Genomic DNA, 14137 nt, shown 5'->3' on the forward strand with positions numbered 1-14137 from the left:
TGCGCACAGCAAGCTCCCACAACCATCAATATGATAATGACCAGATAATATGTTTTAGTGATGCTGATTGAGGGATAAATATTGGCCAGGACACTGGGGGGAACTCTTCTGCTCTTCTTAAAAATTGTGCCATGGGATATTTCACATTCACCTGAGAGGGCAGACAGGGCCTCGGTTTAACATCTCGTCTGAAAGACGGCACCTCCAATAGTGCAGCGCTCCCCCAATACTACACTGGAAAATATTACAGATAAACATTTAAAAAGGGACAAGAACTTACGTTTATATAGCACTTTTAACATAGTAAAATGTCCCAAGGCACTTCACAAGAGCGTTATCAGACAAAATTTGACGCCGAGCCACATAAGGAGATTTAGACAGGTGACCTAAAGCTTGGTCAAAGAGGTAGGTTTTAAGGAGAGTCTTAAAGGTGGAAAGAGAGGTAGGGAGGCGGAGAGGTTTAGGGAGGGAAATCCAGAACTTGGGGCCTGGGTAGCTGAAGGCACGGCCGCCAGTGATGGTGCAAAGGAAATCGGGGATGCACAAGAATTGGAGGAACGCTGTGATCTCGGAGGGTTATAGGAGGTTATAAGGAGGGATTTGAACACAAGGATGAGCATTTTAAATATTAAAACAAAGGGGAAAGAACCTAGAGGAGTGAGGAAGCAGAATGACTTGTAAAGTGGAATGCAGGAGAGGGTTAAATGACGGGTTGGTGCTTGGGGTGGGGACACTCTAATGGAACACTGTGCTGGCCAGGCAGTCTGCATTGGGAGTCTAACATGACCTGGGATGCTGGAGTCTGCTCCACTTCACTGGCTTTTCCTGTTTCCGTTTACTCCCGATCAATTTTTCAATCAGTGTCAAAGTTTGTGATTGATTGGTGCATTGAACTGTCATGTAGAAAACTCACCACGGAGAGATCCTGATTTTCTTTCATCCAGCCCTCCTGCCACCTTTCCTGACGTGGGTAGCTCCTTTTTTTTTTATTCGTTCATGGGATCTGGCTGTTACTGGCAAGGCCAGCATTTATTACCCATCCCTAATTGCCCTTGAGAAGGTGGTGCGCCGCTGCCTTGAACCACTGCAGTCCGTGTGGTGAAGATACTCTCACAGTGCTGTTAGGTAGGGAGTTCCAGGATTTTGACCCAGCGACAATGAAGGAACGGCGATATACTTCCAAGTCAGGATGGTGTGTAACTTGGAGGTGGTGGTGTTCCCATGCGCCTGCTGCCCTTGGCCTTTGAGGTGGTAGAGGTCGTGGGTTTGGGAGGTGCTGTCAAAGAAACCTTGGTGAGTTGCTGCAGTGCATCTTGTAGATGGTACACACTGCAGCCACGGTACGTGAATGTTTAAGGTGGTGGATGGACTGCCAATCAAATGGGCTGCTTTGTCCTGGATGGTCATTGGATTGAGATCAGGAACAGCAACCCTCGCCAATATTTCCCATTCCCCAGCTGAGTAGCCTTGAGACAACTTTTGGACCAGTTTCCCCTACCACCATCAGCAAACTCAATATAGATGAGAGAATCAAGCTTGGTTAGGGATCTACCTGGTCTCTATGGTTGAATACCATGTGCTGTATTTACTCACCGTGCATCAGGGAAACAGAAGACTTTATTTCTCTGTTAGTAAACATGCAATGCAAAGATGTCACTTTGGCAATGTTATTGTGGCAGAGAAAGAGGCAAAAGGATTATAAACCCTTTCCCTTCCAAAATAGTGGAGCTAAGAGTTAAAAAGGAAAGCTGTTTGCTCCAGCACACTGGAGCAGTTTTTTTAATGCTGATTTTGAGCCAGTGCATTTAATGAACACATGATGATGCCAAGCTCTGGCCTATTATTCTTGAACCATGTGAAATTTACTGTCTCAGTCCCTTTGGACTGTGTTTAATTTTATCCCCACATTTTGCACAGATTTATTTCTCTGCTCACTGAAGGTCCCAACAGGAGTTGACTTGCTTTCTGATTTTCTCTCCCCTCCAATAGGACATTGCCCAGCCCTCCCTAACAGAATGCCTCCTCTCTGGCAGACAAGTTGACATTTGGACTTCATCACACCACAAGGAGTGGTGGGGGGAGGGGGTCGTGGGGGGAGGGGGGGAGGGAAACAAACTTACATTCTACCTAGAGCGATGTAGAAATTGCAGGTGTCAGTCCTCACACTCTCGCCTCTGAGTCACAAGGTTGTGGGTTCAAGCCCCACTCCAGAGACTGAAGCACAAAATCTAAGCTGACACTCCCAGTGCAGTGCTGAGGGAGCGCTGCACTGTCAGAGGTGCCATCTTTCGGATGAGACGTTAAACCGAGGCCCCGTCTGCTCTCTCAGGTGGACGTGAAAGATCCCACGGCCACTATTTCGAAGAAGAGCAGGAAAGTTCTCCCCGGTGTCTTGGCCAATATTTATGCCTTAACCAACATCACTAAAAAAAACTGTTTATCTGGTCATTATCACATTGCTGTTTGTGGGAGCTTGCTGTGCACAAATTAGCTGCCGCGTTTCCTACATTACAACAGTGACTACACTCCAAAAGTACTTCATTGGCTGTAAAGTGCTGTGGGTCATCGTGAAAGGCGCTATATAAATGCAAGTTCTTTTCTTTACAACATGGAAACAGGAAATTCGGCCCAACCAGTCCCTGTTGGTGTTTATCCTCCACAGGAGCAGTCCTAATCCCTTTTATCACAGTCTACTAATCTAAAATTGACTCTGACATATTTTCTTCCACTCTGAGGAGCATGTTAAAAGAAAGAAGAAAGAGTTGCATTTATACAGCGCCTTTTACGACCTCAGGACATCCCAAAGCGTCTTACAGCCAATGAAGTGCTTTTTTGAAGCGTAGTCACTGTTGTAATGTGGGAAGCACATCAGAAACAAAGGGCGTGCAACATGTTTATCCAAGCCACTTGTGCGTGAGCAACCGAATCTGTTTCACATGAGTGCAAGATGGTCTATTCATGCGTGGCACACACAAACACAGGTCCATTCATGCATAGACGGACCTCGAATGGGGCAAGCTCACGGGCTTTTCTTTTAATTACTGTTGGCATTGTTAGTTAACAAACACGAAATGTGCTCATATCACATTCTTTTGTCCCTCGCTTTTCTTTTTAAATAAAGCAGCAGCCCAAAAGGAGACTGCTAACACAAAGATATAATCGCACTCTGCCCGCAGCGCTCCCTCGATTTGTGACCTGACTGGTTCCCAGACCTTCTGGCCAGCAGTGTTCCTGTAACCAGGGTGCAGGAAAGTATCTGGAGTGACTCGTTGTGAAGGCTTGGTTCAGATGGTTGGGGGCAGGGAGATTCAGGTATAGAACATGCGATTGTGGGCACAGATCTAATCTGCTTTCGGCCTCATTTAGTAGATCACCAGTGTGCTGTGTCTCCATGGGACCTGCACGGCTTCAACGTTTAATTTATTCATTCCGCGGATGTGGGCATCGCTGGCAAAGCCGGCATTTATTGCCCATCCACTAGTTGCCCTGAGAAGGTGGTGGTGGGCCGCCTTCTTGAACCGCAGGTAGCGGTTTTTGATACAGCTGAGTGGCTTGCTAGGCCAGTTCAGAGGGCAGTCAAGAGTCAAGTGGAGTCACATATAGGCGGGGTAAGGACGGCATGTTTCCTTCCCTAAAGGACATTCATGAACCAGTTGGGTTTTTACGACAATCCAAAGGCTTCACGTTCACTTTTACTGACACCAGCTTTTTATTTCTGAATTTCTTTTAAACTTAATTCAAATTCTCAAATTACCCTGGTGGAATTTGAACTCACAGTCTCTGGATTATTATTCCAGGCCTCTGGATTACTGGTCCATATATTCTGTTGCATCAATACCGATTGTTTGAAACATTGCACAGTTAAGGCAATAGTAAAGCAAAGACCTCGTTTAGAAGAGATTAGAATAGAAATTACTGTTGGCACTGTTAATGAACAAGCAATTAATGTGCTTGTATGTCATTCTTTTGTCTCTGGACCAGTGGGTAGCAATCTCAGATCGGAGTCAGTGGGTTCAAGTCCCACTCCAGAGACTTGAGCACATAATCCAGGCTGACATTCCCAAAGCAGTACTGAGGGAGTGCTGCACTGTCGGATGTGCCTTCTTTCAGGTGAGACGTTCGACCAAGGTCTGCCCCCTCGGGTATGAGATCCTACGACACTATTCGAAGAAGAGCAGGGTGTCCTGGCCACCATTTATCCTTCAACCAAAGCCACTGAAAACAGATTATCTGGCCATTCTTCTCATTGCTGTTTGTGGGATCTTGTGCGCAAATTGCGTGCCGTGTTTTCCTGCACTGAGTGACTACACTTTAAAAGTACTTCATTGGCTGTGAAGTATTTTGGGAGGTTTAGAAACGTGCTATGTGATTACAAGTCATTTCTTGTATTTGCTATTTTAAAATAAACAGGTCAACACCGCTGCTAAAATAGCAGAGAGAGGAATGTTTTACGAACGAGTTTATCTACTACAGTCACCAATTTTGTAGTTTCTACCCTAATGCTTTTTTTTAAATCTTAAAATTTGCAATGCTGTAATACAGCTGTTCATCAGTAGGTGGTGCTGTTGCATTTTCAAAATTGATTCCTGATTCTTGCACGAGCTTTCTTCACAGAGTCAACCTGGGAACAGACGAACTGTAAATGAGAAGACTCGAGTGAAAGGGCTAATCCCCTCTGCTGGGAACTATTGTGCAGAACCGCAGGGGAGTTCTCCCTGGTGTCCTGACCAATATTTATCCCTCAACCAACATCACTAAAAAACAGATTATCTGGTCATTATCACATTGCTGTTTTGGGAGCTTGCTGTGCGCAAATTGGTTGCCGCGTTCCCAACATTACAACAGTGACTATACTTCAGAATTACTTCATTGGCTGTAAAGCACTTTGGGACGTCCTGAGGTATAAATGCAAGTCTTCCTTTTTACACTGACGGCTGTTTCGGAAGAATGATGTCTCTGTGCCACTTTCCCACTTCACACTCAGACTGGGGAGCCAGTCTTTGTGGGTGTGGTGGGCTCCACTTTTAGATGGAAGGAGCCAACATTGGGGCCCACCTCCTGCGCATACCTCACTAAAACCTGCTCCTCTGATCTGACAGGGGAATCACGAGCGTTCGTTTTCATGGATCGACAAAACCATCGATCAGTTCCTGGAACCTGGGCCTCATTTTGCTTACACTGTGGTCAACAGAGGGAGCCCCACACATCTGGAGCCAGCTGTGAGCAAACAGAGCAGGGGTGGAACTGGGACGTGGACATGTGGTTTCCGTAGCGACAGAGGCCGTGCTAGGATAGCAGTGCAACCGCTGGCTGTGCAGCCATTCAACAGAACAACACGTGAGTGGGAATTGGGAATGCCGTTGCCATAGTGATGGCTGTTGACCAAGTCGCTGTGCAAATGGTCCTCCGTGTCGCTTCTGCGTTACCGTTGGGGGCAGGCGGGTGAGTGCAACTTGGGAATGTTGTTGCCATAGTAATGTCGAAAATGTCGAAACCTGATAAGAAGCCTTTAGCCGAGGTTAAAGGTCAGAGATAGCTGGATGACCTCGAGTACAGTAGAAGTGACACAGTGTGTTGCAAGCAGCAGTTGTGACCTACACCTCTCGCAAACCTCTGTCTGACCTGAAGGCTTAATCTGCAGTACATCACCTTTAAAGACGCAATGATTGAGCTCCTGTTACGTATACACAAGGCACCAACTCAATTCTGAAAATCCCAATTCAGAGACACACCACTCCACCTTCACTAAACTTCAGTTCATCCAAAACGCTGCTGCCCGTGTCCTAACTCGCATCAAGTCCCCGTTCACCCATCAACCCTGTGCTCGCCGACCTACATTGGTTACAATTCTCATCCTTGCGTTCAAATCCCTCCATGGCCTCACACTTCCTTATCTCTGTAACCTCCTCTAGCCCTACACAACAACAGCACCTTGCATTTATAGAGCGCCTTTAACATAGTAAACCGTCCCAAGGCAATTCACAGGAGCTATTCTCAGACAATAAATTTGACACTGAGCCACGTAAGGAGATATTAAGACAGGTGACCAAAAGCTTGGTCAAAGACCTGGGTTGTAAGGAGCGTCTTAAAGGAGGAGAGAGAGGTAGAGAGGCTGAGAGATTTAGGGAGGGACTTCCAGAGCTTAGGGCCTAGGCAGCTGAAGGCACGGCTGCCAATGGTGGAGCGATGGAAATTGGGGATGCTCAAGAGGCCAGAACTGGAGGAGTGCAGAGATCTCGGAGAGTTGTAGATCATTATCACGTTGCTATTTGTGGAACCTTGCTGTACACAGATTGACTGCAGCCTTTCCTACATTACAAGATTGACCACACTTCAAAACTACTTCATTGGCTGTAAAGCTTTTAAGAACGTCCTGAGGCCGTGAAAGGGGCTGTATAAATGCAAGTCGTTCTTTAATCGATTTCTTATCACCTACATCGGAAGGTGGAGGTTGGCAGGCACTTTATTCATTGTTTGCCAATAGTAAACTCCACAGCAGTCCATAGGATGACCATCTCTTCTCAGAATGGCTCAGCAGTGCAGTTGGCTTAGCGTCTACACTTTTAATGGTAGATTTTCCTCCTCGGCGCGGGCTGTAAGAGTTTGGGAGTGAAGGCCTTTATTGCAAAATTGGGCACAAGCTGAATTGAAAGGACAGGAAATCGTGAGCTGCTTGCGCCTGATTTTAGGCTAAGGGCTTCGGTCCCACTGAGTTCTTAATCCCCAATTCTGAAGAGGAAAAAAACTACTCGTGGTTTCTCCAAGCCTTGTTCTGTGCTATTGGCTGGTATTTCCGATTGTTCAGTAATTAGATTTACTGACGTGCAGTGGGGAGAATCTCGAGCGAAAGACTCAAATTTTGAGAGGATTTGTTCCTGGAAAGTGACAATAACAAAACAAAAAATAACCTGACAGAAAGGCAGATTTTGTTCCTCCATCGCTGCCAACTGGTGCTAACTATTGTGCACTTGTTCAGTGAAGCAATAACAGAGATGGCCATGATCTTGAGTGTGCTGTTTCTGAGCCTTTGCACTACGTGGCGCCGACATGAACCAGTTTCGGCAAACGCTGCAGTACACCATTACCTCTGTAAATGTAAACCGTGATACAAATCCAAACAGCTTTCAAGCTATAAAATGGGTTCTCGCTGCTAATGCTGCAGCTTTTTAATATGAGGAGAAAGAAAAAGAAAGTAAGAAAGAAGAAAGAAAACAGAGAAAAAGAGAAAGAAAGAAAGAAATTAAGAAATTAATTGATGTTTCTCCTGCTCTTCTTCAAAATAGGGCCATGGGATCTTTTATGTCCACCTGAGAGGGCAGACAGGTCCTCAGTTTAACGTCTCATCCAAAAGGCGGCACCTCCAACAGTGCAGCGCTCCCTCAGTACTGCACTGGTGTATCGGCCTGGATTATGTGCTCAAGTCTCTGGAGTGGGACTTTATCCGGACATGACAATTATTGCTAATGCATAGTCCAACAGAGAATCGGCTGCAGGACACAGCATCTGAGAGAGGTGTAGAGAGAGGTCACCAGATTTGTTTTGCTTGGATCTTCTGCAAATACGTCATACACATCAACGGAATTGGAGGCTTCTGTGTACTGGCTGTCTCAATGAGATGTACCGGAGGACGTTAGCAGAAAAATTCATTACAAAACGCAGTTGATATTTGTGTTGCTAATCTTCTGTTCATGCTGCACTTGCGTTTGGCCTAAGAGCAAATAAACTGAAACATTTCTGTTTGGGCAAGTGGTTAATTAGTACAACGTTATAAGTAAAGTGAGATCCCGGTCGATACCAGTGTTTACTCATAGGGGCGTGGCACATTCCTCTGGTCTCCATACATAATGTGTGTGTTTGTGAAGATATTTCTCAAAAAATTGTAAATATTCTATAAAAGAAATCTTTGCAAACACACTCACCATGATGCTATACATCATTATAGTAAAGTGGAATGACATCATTTTCATATACAGTAGCAAAGTGTGCAAAAGACAATTTGATGAATCTGTCCGGTAAAATGGGGAACCTCGCCAGCTGACCTCCCTAGTCAGAAGACTGGGTGCAGAAAGCAAAAAGAAAGAACTTGCATTTATATAGCACCTTTCATGACCTCTAAAGCGCTTTACAGCCAATGAAGTACTTTTGCAGTGCAGTCATCGTTGTAATGTAGGAAACGCGGCAGCCAATTTGTGATCAGCAAGCTCCCACAAACAGCAATGTGATAATGACCAGATAATCTGTTTGGTAGTGATGTTGAATGAGGGATAGATATTGGTCAAGACACCGGGGAGAACTCACCTGCACTTCTTCGAAATAGTGCCATGGGATCTTCTACGTCCACCTGAGAGGGCAAACGGGGGCCTCGGTTTAACGTCTCATCCGAAAGACGACACCTCTGACAGTGCAGCGCTCCCTCAGTACTGCCCCTCTGTCAGTGCAGCACTCCCTCAGTACTGCCCCTCTGTCAGTGCAGCATTCCCTCAGTACTGCCCCTCTGTCAGTGCAGCGCTCCCTCAGTACTGCCCCTCTGTCAGTGCAGCACTCCCTCAGTACTGCCCCCCTGTCAGTACAGCACTCCCTCAGTACTGCACCTCTGACAGTGCAGCGCTCCCTCAGTACTGCCCCTCTGTCAGTGCAGCGCTCCCTCAGTACTGCCCCCCTGTCAGTACAGCACTCCCTCAGTACTGCACCTCTGACAGTGCAGCGCTCCCTCAGTACTGCCCCTCTGTCAGTGCAGCACTCCCTCAGTACTGCCCCTCTGTCAGTGCAGCACTCCCTCAGTACTGCCCCTCTGTCAGTGCAGCACTCCCTCAGTACTGCCCCTCTGTCAGTGCAGCACTCCCTCAGTACTGCCCCTCTGTCAGTGCAGCTCTCCCTCAGTACTGCCCCTCTGTCAGTGCAGCACTCCCTCAGTACTGCCCCTCTGTCAGTGCAGCATTCCCTCAGTACTGCCCCTCTGTCAGTCCGGCGCTCCCTCAGTACTGCCCCTCTGTCAGTGCAGCACTCCCTCAGTACTGCCCCTCTGTCAGTGCAGCAATCCCTCAGTACTGCCCCTCTGAGAGTGCAGCACTCCCTCAGTACTGCCCCTCCGACAGTGCAGCACTCCCTCAGTACTGCTCCTCTGAGAGTGCAGCACTCCCTCAGTACTGCCCCTCTGACAGTGCAGCACTCCCTCAGTACTGCCCCCTGTCAGCACAGCACTCCCTCAGTACTGCCCCTCTGTCAGTGCAGCATTCCCTCAGTACTGCCCCTCTGTCAGTGCAGCACTCCCTCAGTACTGCCCCTCCGACAGTGCAGCACTCCCTCAGTACTGCCCCTCTGAGAGCGCAGCACTTCGTCAGTACTGCCCCTCTGTCAGTGCAGCACTCCCTCAGTACTGCCCCTCCGACAGTGCAGCAATCCCTCAGTACTGCCCCTCTGAGAGTGCAGCACTCCCTCAGTACTGCCCCTCTGAGAGTGCAGCACTCCCTCAGTACTGCCCCCTGTCAGTACAGCGCTCCCTCAGTACTGCCCCTCCGACAGTGCAGCACTCTCTCAGTACTGCCCCTCTGACAGTGCAGCACTCCCTCAGTACTGCCCCTCCGACGGTGCAGCACTCCCTCAGTACTGCACCTCTGACAGTGCAGCACTCCCTCTGTACTGCACCTCTGACAGTGCAGCACTCCCTCTGTACTGCACCTCTGACAGTGCAGCACTCCCTCTGTATTGCACCTCTGACAGTGCAGCACTCCCTCTGTACTGCACTGGCATGTCAGGCTAGATCTTTATGCTCAGGTCTCTGGAGTGGGGACTTGAACCCACCGCCTTCTGACTAAGAGGTGAGGGACTCTAAGCTCCATTGATGTATCAAATTATGAGCAGACAAACTGGAATCAGAACGGAAAGTGCGCTACAAACTGCACGGAACAACAGATCAACAAGAGGGAATAGCCAAAAACTAACGAGACGCCAGGTCAGGAAAGAGAAACACAGGTTCAGCTTTTCCCCATGAACAATTGTCGACTAGCACCAGTTAGATAACAAAATCGTAACTGCAAGCTCACTAGACACATTTAAAGATAAACTGAAGAATTTGCATTAGTAATTTCAGCGTTGCGCTCGCCCAGTGACGGGGTACAGCTAGACTGCATATGCCGACTCAACTGAGACAAGATCTCAGATATCAAGAGTCACATCTAGTCTGATGAAAGGTCATTCACTTGAAACGTTAACTCTGTTTCTCTCTCCACAGCCTGAACTGCTGAGTATTTCCAGCATTTTCTGTTTTAATTTCATAACCATGCTTCCGTGTCATCAATTGAATTTGATAGCTGGCAGCAATATAAGGCACAGATTAATAAAGCTAATGTTTTCATTGTAGCCTTGTTGACCTGTTCTGTTGAGCTCAAAGGGCTTTTCCACAATTGTAACACAAATTTGATGTGTCCTGGTTGCTGTGCGGTGGGTTATGCTATGGAGGTTCTTTGAATGTGAATCACTGTGCAGTCAAAAGTCCAATGAACCTGTTTGAATAGTTTCCAAAAAAGGCAAAGGGATCTGATCATGGGCTGTCCAATTGCGTACAGCTAGCTACGCTTGGAATGTGACTGTTTCGGGATAGATGTGAGGCACCAGTCAGGCAAAGTAGGAGTGTCAAACCCTTGCGTAAAGTCAATAGAAGTTGATGTCTGCACCCGGGGAAGACACGGAGTGAAAGTAACGGAGTGATTTGGTTTCACAGATAAGTCCATCCGCAATGGCTCTGTTCAACTTGCTTCCATTCAGTCTCACCACAACCTTACTGGTTTATTCTGTATTTGTGATTTTCCTGATTTACTTCATTGCTGGCTCTCGAAGCAGGCCTCGGTTTAACTACCCCCCTGGACCCACACCCCTCCCAATAATTGGCAACCTGCACCAGCTGGATCTGAAGAGACTTTACAAATCCCTGGTTAAGGTAAGAGAGAATCATTGGCCACTGACCGGGCATTACTGGCGAGACGTTGCTGTTAACAGTGGAGGGGTGAAATATTGCTGAGGGTCCACGCCAGGGGCTTCACACACAACATGTGGCTTATTGGAAAATCGCAGGCTGTTTGCCCAAAGGTTTTCCATCCATTAATGCCTTTGGACAGAAAATCGTGGGACAGATATCCCATGATTTTCCGCTAAGCTTTCCCAGTGCATGCGAGGTGGCAATGGTGGCGAGGGAAAGTGAGAAACTCCACCTGAGATGTTTGATGATCTTATAGAGCTTGTTGATTTATTTAGAATTGATTATTTAAAATTCCCATTGAGTATGTTTCAATATGTTAAGGGGAAGTCTTGACCAGTCCCTGAGAAGAGAGGACATTTAGTGATCGGATTGTGGGGTTTAGTTGTGGCTCAGTGGGTAGCATTCTCGCCTCTGAGTCAGAAGGTTGTGGGTTCAAATCCCCCACAAGGGACTTGAGCACATAAAGCTAGGCGGACACTCCCAGTGCAGTGCTGAGGGAGCGCCGCACTGTCGGAGGTGCCGTCCTTCAGGTGAGACGTTAAACTGAGGCCCTGTCTGCTCTCTCAGGTGGACGGAGAAGATCCCAAGGCACTATTTCGAAGAAGAGCAGGGGAGTTATCCCTGGAGTCCTGGCCAATATTTATCCCTCAATCAACATAACAAAAACAGATTATCTGGTCATTATCTGTTTGCGGGAGCTTGCTTTGTGCAAATTGGCACTGTTAGTGAACAAACAATTAATGTGCTCATATGTCATTCTTTTGTCTCTGGATCAGTGGGTAGCACTCTCAGATCTGAGTCAGAAGGTTGTGGGTTCAAGTCCCACTCCAGAGACTTGAGCACATAATCCAGGCTGACATTCCCAAAGCAGTACTGAGGGAGTGCTCCACTGTCGGAGGTACCGTCTTTCAGGTGAGACGTTCGACCAAGGTCTGCCCCCTCGGGTATGAGATCCTACGACACTATTCGAAGAAGAACAGGGTGCCCTGGCCACCATTTATCCTTCAACCAAAGCCACTGAAAACAGATTATCTGGCCATTCTTCTCATTGCTGTTTGTGGGATCTTGCTGTGCGCAAATTATTTCCCTGTACTGAGTGACTACACTTTAAAAGTACTTAATTGGCTGTGAAGTATTTTGGGAGGTTTAGAAATGTGCTATGTGATTTCAAGTCCTTTCTTGTATTTGTTATTTTAAAATAAACAGGTTAACACCGCTGTTAAAATAGCAGAGAGAGGAATGTTTCACGAACAAGTTTATCTACTACAGTCACCAATTTTGTAGTTTCTACCTGAAATAAAGAGTAGATTGCCTTTCAAAAGCTAGGCTTTATTAACCTTAAAAAACCAGCAAGTACATGTTGAGCACCCAGTCTCAACCAAACTGTAGAGAACTGAATTTAAGATGGCCACCACAGGTCACATGGAATCAACTAACCAATAAGTTTACAGCATATATCTCAAGGCAGGAAAACAGGCAACCAATTACAATGCTTCTTATAAAACAAGAATAATCACCACATTCACCCCTCCTTTTAAAATATACTTCAACCTAGGTAGCCTTTACAGTTTACAATTAGTTATTTATGACTAGAGCAATACATGTATAATGCCTTCAACAATTTTAAAATTTTACTATTAAATTATTAACTATTTTAAAAGTCCATTTTTAATCGGTCGACCGGATATCTTGTTCGTGCCGACCTTCTTAGCCTTGGTGGAGTTCCTTGCCCTCCCACACCAGGAGACACAGAAATATCTTCTGCAGGGAGGCTATCAATATCCCGATTATCAACGGTTTCCGGATTGGAAGTCCCATTAGAAGGTAGACTGGGAGGATTATGAACATCCATCGGGGGCAGACTAAGAGAATTGTAAGTGTCTGCAATAGGATTGGAAATGTTCGTAGTATCTGTGACGACATCAACATTATCTGAATTATGGCTATTGTTAATGTCCTCAGGAGAGGGCTGGCCACCACAAGGAGCTAAGTCTTTAACTGAAACCGTACTTTCTTTCCCATCTTGGAATCGAATGTGAGCATATTGGGAATTTGCCTCCAATAGTTCCACCTCCTCCACTAAAGGATCATACTTTGACAGTCTAACGTGGCGTCGGAGCAGCACAGGTCCCTGCATAGTAAGCCATGAAGGTACCGAATATCCCGTAGTAGATCTCTGCGGATAGTTGAAGAGCCTTTCATGGGGGGTCACATTAGTAGCCGTTGAAAGCAATGATCTAATGGAATGCAGGGCATCAGGCAGTACCATTTCCCACTGTGTATCCTTAAGGTTCCGGGATGTCAAAGCCAACATAACTGCCTTCCAGATCACCCCATTGTATCGTTCGCACTGTCCATTACCCTGGGGATTATATGGGGTAGTTCTGCTAGTAGAAATTCCCCGACTCTGGAGGTATTCCTTCAACTGGGAAGACATAAAAGAACTTCCCTGATCCGAATGGATATACGCAGGCATCCCAAAGATAACAAAAAGTTGAGTCAGACATTTAATAACTGTAGCAGCTGATACATCTGCACAAGGAAAAGCAAAAGGGAACCTTGAAAACTCATCCACAACAGTAAATATATATCGATTCTGAGTCGTTGAAGGAAGAGGCCCCTTAAAATCAACGCTCAGGCGTTCAAAAGGAGAAGTAACCTTTATAAGATGAGCTCGTTGAGGCTTAAAGAAATTCGGTTTACACCGGGCGCAGACAGAGCATGACGAAGTCATCCGCTTGACGTCTTCAACTGAAAAGGGCAAATTCTTACTGCGTACGAAGTGTATCATCCTCGTAACACCAGGATGACACAAAGCATTATGAAGATTAATAAGCGTATCTCCGTGAAGCACAGAACAATAAGCCCTCGACAGCGCATCAGCGGCAACATTATCCTTCCCCGGACAATAGACTATATCGAAATGGTAGCATGCCAACTCAATCCTCCACCTCATTATTTTATCATTCTTAATCTTTCTGAAATGTTTGACATCAAACATGAAGGACACAGATTTTTGGTCAGTTACTAACGTAAAATGTCGCCCAGATAAATAATGTCTCCATTTACGCAGTGCTTCTACTATTGCGTACGCCTCTTTCTCTATTGATGAATGTCTTTGCTCACTATTGCTCAGAGTACGTGAGAAAAAGGCCACAGGTC

At 46.5% G+C, this 14137-nt stretch overlaps 2 protein-coding genes across 4 annotated transcripts in view; both read left to right on the forward strand.

The window, feature by feature from the left end:
* Window positions 1-8564, forward strand: part of LOC147096250 (transmembrane protein 268-like) — a 107550-nt gene extending 98986 nt beyond the window's left edge. Inside the window, exons 11-12 of one of the 2 annotated variants that reach the window (XR_015074878.1) lie at window positions 5100-5337; window positions 7284-8525. The gene's annotated coding sequence lies outside the window, so the exon portion shown is untranslated. Of the gene's footprint in view, window positions 1-5099 lie in introns of both variants that reach the window. The other variant, XR_015074877.1, reaches the window with a different exon arrangement.
* A 929-nt stretch (window positions 8565-9493) lies between these two features.
* LOC147096252 (cytochrome P450 2K1-like) overlaps window positions 9494-14137 on the forward strand; it is an 86845-nt gene continuing 82201 nt past the window's right edge. The window contains exon 1 of one of the 2 annotated variants that reach the window (XM_085975099.1): window positions 9494-10936. In XM_085975099.1, coding sequence (XP_085831225.1) covers window positions 10736-10936 — 201 coding nt within the window. In that variant the 5' untranslated portion in view covers window positions 9494-10735. The remainder of the gene's footprint in view (window positions 10937-14137) is intronic. The other variant, XM_085975098.1, reaches the window with a different exon arrangement.

The sequence above is a fragment of the Somniosus microcephalus genome, unplaced genomic scaffold (assembly GCF_052327205.1).
Source record: "Somniosus microcephalus isolate GS21.2 unplaced genomic scaffold, FLI_Smic_1.0 unresolved_chr1, whole genome shotgun sequence".
Classification (NCBI taxonomy): domain Eukaryota; kingdom Metazoa; phylum Chordata; class Chondrichthyes; order Squaliformes; family Somniosidae; genus Somniosus; species Somniosus microcephalus.